Below are 10844 nucleotides of genomic sequence, written 5' to 3'. Positions count from 1 at the left end.
TGTCTGCATTGCGGAGAAGGATTTACAGTAGGGTTTGCTGCTTTGGTAGCAGGACATGACAAGTCTTTATCAGCTGGATAAATGGAAAGCACCTGTGTGTAACTTCTCGAGACAACAAAAACAAGTTTGTTTGTGCAAGCTTTCAACAACAAGGCACTTCAAGATGTCTTATGTAACCAAGACAAGGTATAAACTAAGATAGAAAAGACTGTTTACAAAGAAAGAGATTTTAATCTCAAAAGACCTTCTGGTTAAAGATGTTTTTTTTAATTTTCGGTGCTAGATAAGAATAGATTATTAAATGTAATTTAATAAAACACAGTGGGGAAACAAACAGTAAGCAGTTCTGTCCCATATACCCTCAGAGAACCAGAAAGCCCACTTTGGATGAGCAGCAGTGTTATAAAGTCTCAGTTATGTTTTAAAGTAAATGCTTAGACAAACAGGATGCCACTGTAAGGATGTGAGAGTGCGATCTACTTTCCTGTTCCTAGTGAGGATACTGGAAGCAGCTGTAACACTGGATACACTTTATGTTATCAACCATGGAGAAAGTCTTCAGTCTCCCTTCAAACTCTTGTTGCTTTAAATAAGATTTGGGTGCTGCTTTAGAAGTAAATACTAAAGAAGGTAAACAAATAGGTTGGGAGTACTTTAAATAGTAGTGGGTGAAACCAGCCTGGTCACAGGCAGGGAGTGGTGGGATGGGTGTGGGGGGATTAGCTTCAGATGGCATCAGTCTCCAACTCCTGTGACAGCTTCTCTGTTACAAGAACTGAGACACTTTAGTACCTGTGGTTGTATAGACTTTTTAAACACAATGCACCTTATTCAGCAGCTGTTTCAGCATCAAAACACTGATTTGTGGAAATATGAATGAAATTAAATGCAGCCTGCAGCTTAGAAGTGTCCGTATAGTTCAAAAGAAAACAAACTCCAGAAATAGCCAGAGAAATGAAACCAAATCCAGCTGGCAGAGCAATGAGGGATCGTCCTGAAGCTGCATTTATCATAGCTGGTCACTCGATGTCAGCATTTTCAACACTTACATAACCATGAAAACAGTAAACTTTTATTGAAAAAGGTAGTTTTGATTTAAAAAACAAAAAGGCTCTAATGTGGCTGATTCTAAGTATCACATTGCCTTAATCAATGTATCAGCAGCCTTTTAAAACTCGGTCAAAGTGGATCGGCCAGGAGAGCAAGAACAGGGCATGAAAGAGAAAACAAAACAAAATTCTCCTACGCAAATGCGTACCCGTGTTCCTGCACTTTGGACTGAATCTTTGTTTATGGAGTAAAAACTGTTTAATCGAACTTCTCTCAACTTTCCCAAACTTGTGAAACTGTACCAAATAAAACCCGAAGGCTCTCCAATAAGTTCAGCATAGCAAAAATTATATTTGCCAGTGAAATTAAGTGTATTAAAAGTAGGAAGTGGTGTTATCTCAGGGATGACTTGTTGTTAAATAATAATAATAATAAATGATAATAAAAAAAAAACTTAAAAACATATGTCAATAGCAAATATAAGCTGAAGCCCAGTGTCACTGCTTTCAAGTCAACAACAGAAATACTATACCTATGCAGCCTGACAAAAGCTTTGCTATAATTGTAAACATGACACAATGTGCCAGCGCATCTGGTTTGACGAGACTGTTTTGGCAAAGACAGATGTTGTTGTACAGACAAGGTGCAAAATGAGCCTCAGTGTAAAAAACAGCAGCTGCAGTTAAAGTATTACTGCACGCTATACACGGGTGGACAGCTCACACCATAGCACTGCATATCAATAGTGTACAGTCATGGAGCGATAGTTTGTCTTTAGTTGACACAGAGGTCTTCCTGTTGATAAAGACTTGGTGTTTTTACTTATCTCCCTCTTTCCAGGCTCCTTACATGCACATGTGTAGAAGCTGGAAGTGGAGGTAATAAAGGTTAGATAATTGGTTTGAGATAAGCATGCAGATCAGCATGTTCCATACTGCCATGAGATTGTTCTTTTCATTTTCAAGGCACAAACAAGGTGTTTGGAAGGATTATTTGTCTCTGCAGTTTGCACTTGTAACTCTTTTCTAGCAGATCTTGACCGAGTAACCTGAAAAAAACAACAACAAAAAGATTAAAAAAAAACTTTAATACTTTTAAACTTTTAATAGGAACAATGTGTGATATTCATATTGGTTCTTCTTTCAGCTGCTCAATTTAGGGGTCACCACAGTGGATCATCTACCTCCATCTCACCCTAACCCTAGCATGCTCTTCTGTCACGCCAATCCTCTGCATGTCCTCCTTCATCACATCCATGAATCTTCTTTGCGGTCTTCCTCTTTTCCTCCTCCCTGGCAGCTTCATCTTCAACATCCTTTGTTCAGTGCATCCACTCTCCCTCCTCTACACATCCAAACCATCTCAGCATTGCCTCTCTAACTTTGTCTCCAAATCAATCAACCTGAGCTGTTCCTCTGATGTCCTCATTTCTAATCATGTCCATCCTGGCCTGGTCCCATAAGAACCTTAACATCTTCAGCTCTGCCACCTCCAGCTCCACCTCCTGTTTTTTTTTTTTTTGTTAGTGCCACTGTCTCCAAACCGTACATCACAGCACGTCTCACTACCATATTGAAAACCTTCTCTTTCACACTTGCTGCCATCCTTCTGTCACAAATCACCCCTGACGCCCGTATCCACCTGCTCCCTATGCTCACTACAGAGATCACTCTGTAGTGAGAGTAGGGAGCAGTTGGATACTGGTCTGGTGTTAGTACTAAACTATAATTCACAAGTGAAGTGTAAAAATAATGCATTAAACTGCTTTTGTTTGAGTTAGAAAGGTGGTTTTGCACCAAATCCTATGTAAAAATATTGCAGTTAAACCCGGGCCCATGCAGAAATTATCTGAAGCCTTTTTTTTAATTATTTTGTACCCGGTGAAGGTCAGGAGGGTACTACTCCTGCTGCTCTTCAGCTGGGATTGATGCCTGTAGTTATGTAATAATAACTTGGAAAAGGCCAAAGGCGCGGGGAGTTCGGGGAGGCGAGCACGTGGTCCTACGTCACGGACAACACCCACCCATCCGCCCTCTGACGTCAGAACGAACCACTCTTCAGGTCACCCTGAAGCTCCGCCACCAAACCCGGTAGAGGCAAAGAGATAGTTGAACGGGAGCACACTGGGATCATAAAACTGTCTCAGTGTATTCTTCTCGGTACAAACGCGGTTTTAACAGAGACGTGATAAGAATATGTTGGACCTCTGAAGAAAAAAAAAAAAAAAAAAAAGAGGACACAGAGAGATACGCTGCTGCATCTCTTCGCTGGGGGGTGAGTCTCATTAATCTTATTGCTTCCAGCTGTTAATAGCGCACATGTTAATATAACACGAGGAGTATAGGAATGTGTTATTTAATAACTATATGACTACGTTTTAAATTATTAATTTAAAATATTTTCTGATGTGACAGAACCTACAGCCAGCATGCTAGAACAGAAATGCAAACTAGCTCCTGTCGGCACCTCACGACCATTTAACTGCAGCTGGGCAGGTTTCTATTTTTTCAGCAGCGGACCCTTTTTTGTGTGCTTAAATTTCGAATAACGTTTCTTAGACACAAAACCAAAAAGCTAGTTAACGTCATGGTGAACTATTAAAAAAAAAAAAACCCGGCTTTTATTCCCGTGGATGAGCTAACGTGCCGAAGATTGCTAATACCGGTTAGCTACCGTTAGCTAGCAAATATCGACCATACCGCTTAGACTTATGGGGCTGTCGTAGTATTGCCAAGAGTAATATCATGTCTTACATTTTTACACGGTCTACAAACGGACACTGTGAGGTGTGTGTCGAAATTGTGAAGCAGCGGTGAGCTGAGTGTGCCGCTCGTGGCGCAGTCACAAGAGGGTATAACGTAGCCTTTAGCTCTGTCATCCGTTTATGTAACGCTGAAGCTCTTCGTATTCATCCATATTAGCGATGCCAGCAACACCAGTTCAAAGTATGTAATTCTGCTGGTAATATGGAAGACCGAGAACTGGGTGGGATCGGGTTAATGTTAAGGTCGCGTGTGACAGCGTTGGCTTGTCTTATAATGACGCCATTTTACCCTTGAAATTGTAACGACCTGCCTTTAGGTTTTTGACTGATCTTGTCTTGTGAAATGCCTAATGATTTGACGTGGTCTTGAAAACACGTGGTATATCCCCTTCAGAAAATTGAGTAACACTGAATATTAAAGCAGAATGCCGGCTAAGCTTGTATGCCGGCCTTGTCTCGATTACTAAAAACATGCTTGTAATTTCGTCAGTGCGCACTGTTGCACATTTCCCTGTGTCTTATCTATGTGGCCATGACCTCAGCTGTTGTCCAACGCATTATTTCAACAGGGTTGCGTGTGTGTGTTTTGTAATGATGTGTAAAACCTATGCAAGAGTAGAATTTAAATGTATAAGCACAAATGGGTGGATGGATGACTAGTGAACAGTAAATGCACAACTAGGTCAGGCGTTACTTTTGCTAAGATGTTTGACTCTGTCCTTCAAACACTGAGAGGCTTAATCTAATCTGTTCTAGACTTCTAAGCTTGCCACTGACAAGGTTACACATTTAATAAAGGATGTCCTAGGGAGTGCCGTAAAGACCTGAATAAAATTTTGTGCGGAAATTACTGAAAGCACTGTGTGAAGCAGTTTTTCCTTAAGCAATGGGCCGTTTCCAAGTGCAATTACACAGTCTGAGTCGTAAAACTCCTAAGCCAGATGTGTCGGGTTAACGCACAGTGTTTCCACAGCAGAGCAAATGACCTGTTCTTTGACCATAGCTGTTCATTGCTTTTGGCCAGTAAACTCTTAAGGTTTGTTTGTTTTTGTTTTTTTGTTTTTTTAAATATATTACAGAAACACTCCACTCAAAGTCTGAGTAATGTGCCAAAAAATAAACTCACACTACTCTAAGCAGGTTAACTGTCATAACACAGATTGACAGAGGGAGCGACACCGGCCGTTTTGCACGTCTTAAAACCAGTAATCCTAATTTTCTATTTGCAGATGTAGTGGTACAATGGGAGCCATCGTGACCTGTCCCCTGGAGGTGTTGAAGACACGGTTGCAGTCCTCGGGCCTCACCCTCCGGCCTGTCTTCCAGGTCCAGTTGGGTACCCTGAGTGGCACGGGGGTTATCCGACCAGGGGGTGTTACACCTGGACTGCTGCAGGTCCTACGGTAAGATATTTGTTTGTGGTGTTGTCAGGCAAACAGCGCTGCAGCACATTGAGCAATTCCCTGCGGCACTTTAATTTTCCTACCTATAAATTTGGACAGTGTGTTCCTTCCTGACAGCTTGGGTGCTTTGTTTTTAAGGATCACTATCTAGGATCATTATGCGACATTTTGTGTCCTGCCTGATTTGTCAACGTAAAGTATTTGTGGTAATACTTGATTAAAATAGTTGTATAAACTCCTATGAGGTTCTTATGTGGTCTGTGGAAATGTTTTGGGAGACTGTCATTTGCTTTCTGCTTTCATAGTCTTAAAACAAAGGCCTCTAATCCTGTCCTACATTAAGGGTGGATTAAGTACGCTGTATTGTGCTCATATTATCTCCATTTTATCAGCTATTTTGAGCAACACGGCCGTTCTTTTCTACAAAGCTTTTCAGATATGGATAAAGCTGCTCTTGGTGTCCATTAAAGTGGTCCTTTCATGACACTGAGGCTGAGAAAGACCAGCAGTCCCAGTGGGAAGGTTTTAACCACAGTGCCACCAGTTTTATATTACACTCAGGACTGAACAGGTCTAGACTGGTTCAGCAGTAGGCTGTAAAAATAAGTAATGCCTGAAGACAATTTTTGTCATTGGGGATCTTTTGTTTTTGTTTTTATCATGATTTAGCTCATTGTTTTTGGTTTTTTTTTTTTTGTTTTTTTTGTCAGAACTGTTTGAGAGTTGTCTTTATACTTTATAGGCTCAAGTTTGAGTCTAAGAAATTCAGTGTGTACTTCAGGTTCCTTCTAAAGCCAATGAAACCCTGAACTTGGACACCGACTTAAATATATGGCATTATTGTTTCTTTAAACTCAAGATCTCTTCTGAGGATTGGTTTTGGGTGTTAATGAGAGAGGAGTGGAGTGCATGGGTCCTGTTTGAGTGACAAGGTTTACATTACAGAAACTAACCCACACTCAATTTGTACCATCCGTCTTTGGTCAGCCCCAGACAGAGTGGACTGTCACCTAGAGATTGAATGTCATTTCCTTCAAGGAGGTTAAAAAAAACAAAAAAGGCAGGGAATGCTGTCAACGTGACATGCAAATGCTATCAAATGGACTGGGCACAGTGTAGATGCTGCAAAACCATCTTGAGTGAACAGGGTTGGTGTAACACTTGAAGCAGGAGTGAGCTATCAGATTAATTCCCCTGTTAGAACCTGGGATAATGCTGCACAGACATTGGTACAGCAAATGTGGAGACAGCTTAACATGGATGGCTTTGCATATTTGTTAAAGGTCATTAAATGAATCTGATTCAGTTTTGATGGTCCTTTGCTTCTATTTTAGATCCATTCTTGAAAAAGAGGGACCAAGATCTCTTTTTCGTGGACTGGGTCCGAATCTTGTCGGTGTTGCCCCTTCAAGGTATAATGAATTCATGTTAATTGCTCAAATGAATCTTTTTGTCAATATCGCCACATTCTTACCCATTTTAAATGTGTTTAAAACTCTTAAAACAAGGTTTTTGTATTAGTGATAACTGCCCATTGGCATACAAGTAAACACACACTGGCTTTCCATAGCCACAAAAAATAAACAAAGCAGAGGAAGTGAACTGGAGCAATTATTTCTGAGTCTGCTGCTTTTATGAACCAGTTCACTCCAGGGCTTCTAACCAAAGAAAACAAAAAGGAGGAGACTGTTTATATTTTTCTCTTGTCATGGTTGAAGACATAAACTGTAAACAGGAAGCTGTTATCATGGTAACAGCTTCCAAGTCCCTCTGGCCCCCACCTTAGAGTTTTGTGACTGAACTGTTTTGCTAGTCTGGGCTCTGGCTGTCAATATGTGGGCTGCTTATTTATTAGTAATTGTTTAAACTGAAGATAAATCAGGTGCTGTGAACGAGGTTTGAGATTAACAGATGCTGAGCGAGAATATCTTGATATTATTGGCTCTGTAACAAAACACCTTTTGTTCTGTTTTTAGTGTCAGCAGAGTCAGCAGTACTTTCTGTTTCCCTGGAGCTAATAGTCTTGAATTTAAATTCTGGTATACAACAGCAATAAAAGAGTGAAACGAATAGACATAATACTTGGGCCATAAAGGTAGATTAGACATTGAGACTCTATTACACTGAAAGCTTAGTACAGATATTTTTCCCTTTTGGTTAATTAGTAACCACAGCATTGTCCGTTTCTCAGTAATTCTACAGTCTCTCCATTTCTCTGGCCAAGTTGGACAGGCTAATATTCAGAGCAGCTCTGTGGGCATATGTGGTGCCCAGTGCTTATTCAGCCCATTCTGGTGCAGTGACTGTCTGTTCCAGAAACCAAGCAGAGAGAGCAGGGAACAGATTGCTCTGGATACATACTGTCAAAGGCTCACTGCAGCCTGAATGGAGTCATTACATAATCATTATAAAACCACATTCACTTAAAAAAAAAAAAAAAAAAAAAAAGAAAAGGTATTCATAATTAAGCACAGTGTTGCCTCTCTGCAGAGTTCTTTACAGTCTGCATTTCTGTGTTTTAGAGCCATTTACTTTGCTGCATACTCCAAATCTAAAGAGCTGTTCAATGGACTGTTTGTCCCTAATAGTGGATTGGTACACATGTCCTCGGCTGGTGTTGCAGGTGAGACATCTGTGCCTGTTGTTTTTTTTTTTTTTTGTTTTTTTTTTTTTTAAATGTATATGTGAACATCACTAAAATGTAATGCACTCCAGTTCTGTGCAAGATTGCTATCTTATATTTGTAAACCATAAGGGTGGTTTTATTATGGGTTACATTTAGGGGACTTTAATATATTATTCTTAAAGTATGAAACTGAATATTCATATTTTGCTCCTGTTTTCAGCTTTTGTTACCAACTCTCTGATGAACCCCATCTGGATGGTCAAGACCAGGATGCAGCTGGAGAAAAAGTATGTGTACAGTTTATTTCACCTGTTTTGTATGTATTAGATTTTGCTTTTCTTTTTTTTTTTTTTTTTTTTTTTATTATTAAAAAAAAACTTTACACACTATGGTGTTCAGTTTCAGATCTCTGTAAAATGGTCTAACTTATTTTAAGGTCTCGGTGAGTGAGCATGTACTCCATGTACCGTAACCTTAGCAGAAACCTTTAAATTGAGCCTACCTCTGTGTTACTGTCGTTGAGTTCTGCAGTGCATGAGGCTGAGCGTGTGACCCAGCTCCATAAATACACACTGCTTATGCGCTGTCCTGCACGCAGAAGAAGAGTCTATATTTGCATTACCAAGTACAGGGCAGTTGTATCATGTAAGGTCACTGGAACAGGCTTGTTCAGGCTGTCTTTGAAGAACACTCATAATTAAATAAGACAGAAGAAGGATTGAATATCTTATAGCAAAATTCAGTCAGGATGAAACAAGCTAGTCATTCAACCAATAAGGAAACTTCTTCCTACAGTTGACTAAACATTCAAGGAATAAAAAGTTGTTCCTCTATAATTTGTCATGACTTGAACTGTTTGGGACACTTGTTGGACACTTGTCTTGTGATACTTGTAACTGATGACTAAAAATAAGACACTACATGTGATTTTTTTTTTTTTTTTTTTTTTTGTGTCATTAATGAGCCTGACCCGTTTTAACTTTTCAGAGCCAGAGGAGAGAAGAAGATGAATGCACTGCAGTGTGCTCGATATGTTTACAAAACGGAAGGGGTCCGGGGCTTCTACCGCGGCCTGACTGCATCCTATGCTGGCATTTCGGAAACCATGATCTGCTTCCTCATCTACGAGACACTGAAGAAACACCTCGCCAAGAGACAGTTCAGCTTACCGAACGGTGAAAAGGAGAAAAGAGCATCGGACTTCCTGAGCCTGATGATGGCAGCTGCTTTTTCAAAGGGTTGTGCATCCTGCATAGCGTATCCACACGGTAAATGCACGCATCCTTTCTTTTGCAACATAACTAACCTTAGTTAAAAGAATTTTTAATGATTAACTTCTCAAATTCTCCTTGCATGTCTCCACAGAGGTCATTCGGACAAGGCTGCGTGAAGAGGGCAGCAAGTACAAGTATTTCTTCCAGACAGGGAGGTTAATAGCAGTGGAGGAAGGTTATGCAGCTTTTTATAGAGGACTCATTCCACAGCTAATTAGGCAAATCCCTAACACAGCCATCGTCCTCTCCACATATGAACTCATTGTCCATCTGCTGGGAGACTCCAAGTGAAGACATGTTTGAAAGTGGGGATTTTCCTGACAAACTGTGGATGCCACACAGAACCCAAAGCACACTGGCCCTAAAGACTTTTGAAAATGCAGCACATAGTTTTTTAATGTGGTGCTACAGAGACTCTCATCATGGAACTAAAGCAGGTTGTACTGTTATCCAAAGAGCTAAACGCATTATTTTACTGACAGATTGTTAGTTTATTAAAAATACACAAGAAGTTGTGGTACTCATTGAACCTCTAAACCTGTGGGAAAAGGTCATCTTCTCTGAGGACTAGCTTTAAGTTAATTAAATTATTTTTGTTCTGTTATATTGTTTTTGGACTGTGTTTGTTTTCTTGTATCAGTGGTAAATGTACCAGCATGCATGACTTGGCAGGTTTGAAGGAATATTATTCAAAAGCACTAGTAGTACTGCTGTTATAGATTATTTTCAAATTCCTGTTATTCTTTGACACAGTCTGCTGGATTTGAAGTTTAAGTTAACAGAGAAATCTGTCATATTTTTTTTATTAATATATTGCACATCTACAGACTTATCTGTATGTTTTCTTTGGGGAGGGGGGGGAAATAGGCACCTTTTACGATTATAGGTAAACTTGGATGCTTAGTTGACCAGTGGCTCAATAAAACGCATCAGTTGGCTGAAAAATTATGTTGTACAAATCTGCCTTAATTGTTAAAAAGGACGAGGAGGACGCATGAGGGTTTAACTGTGCAAAGATGCAGAAAACAAACAAACAAATTGGAATGAATGAGGCACTTAAGAAACTGCAGTGGGATTGCTGCTGTAAGTCTGAGTCAGCTACTGGTGAACACGAAGGTGTTGCTTTATTTTGTCTACCCTGTGTGTGACCTTGTCGTATTTTTTTTTTGTCTAGCTCTTTCTGTGTAAGCTTGAGATGATGTGTACGTGTTCATCCATAACAATGGCAAAAAGAAGCGTCACTGTTGACTAATCAGCCAGTGAGAATGTTTGTGTGTTGACAGATATTAGCAGTGGTTTTCAAACTTGTGAGGGGAACCACTGCATGCGGGGGTCCGTAAAACAAGAGTTTGCGGTTACCTTTTAATTAAGGCTCAACAAAGCCTCAGTAGGCTGGTTAAATAATAAATTTGACAAGAGACAAGTAAAAGTTGAGATATTTACTGTTTATTTTATTTAGTTCCTTTTTAAGATTACACTTTTATTTCACCTGTTTTCCCTGAAAGCACATTCAGCGGAAACTGCTGAAATGTGTAAAAGCAGAGTAGAAGTTTGTGGCATCACTTCACTTCTGTGGCACATGGAAGAGAAAATAATTTCTGGAGATTTGAGAATATAGATCAACTTTATTGCTTGAGCAAAGTGTTCCATTGTGCAACCTTCATCAGGGTCATCATGAAAGCAAGGGCTGGGCATATGGCCAGGTGGGTTCAGGGCAATGACCGTTC

At 40.0% G+C, this 10844-nt stretch overlaps 1 protein-coding gene across 2 annotated transcripts; it reads left to right on the top strand.

Annotated features, from left to right (window-relative positions):
* The first annotated feature begins 3101 nt into the window (after positions 1 to 3101).
* On the top strand, positions 3102 to 10065 carry slc25a33 (solute carrier family 25 member 33). 2 transcript variants are annotated; one of them, XM_030733167.1, is made up of 7 exons: positions 3102 to 3324; positions 5044 to 5217; positions 6552 to 6629; positions 7740 to 7840; positions 8064 to 8130; positions 8831 to 9111; positions 9209 to 10065. In XM_030733167.1, exons 2-7 carry the CDS (start codon positions 5057 to 5059, stop codon positions 9406 to 9408), a joined length of 888 nt encoding a protein of 295 aa, XP_030589027.1. In that variant the 5' UTR covers positions 3102 to 3324; positions 5044 to 5056; the 3' UTR covers positions 9409 to 10065. The 2 variants fall into 2 exon arrangements, with proteins under 2 accessions (XP_030589027.1, XP_030589026.1); XM_030733166.1 differs by lacking the exon at positions 3102 to 3324 and adding an exon at positions 4061 to 4850.
* Positions 10066 to 10844: the final 779 nt, after the last annotated feature.

This window comes from Archocentrus centrarchus, chromosome 7, assembly GCF_007364275.1.
Source record: "Archocentrus centrarchus isolate MPI-CPG fArcCen1 chromosome 7, fArcCen1, whole genome shotgun sequence".
NCBI lineage: Eukaryota > Metazoa > Chordata > Actinopteri > Cichliformes > Cichlidae > Archocentrus > Archocentrus centrarchus.
The sequence above is the reverse complement of the archived record's forward strand: the minus strand, read 5'-3'. Positions and strand labels throughout refer to the sequence as shown.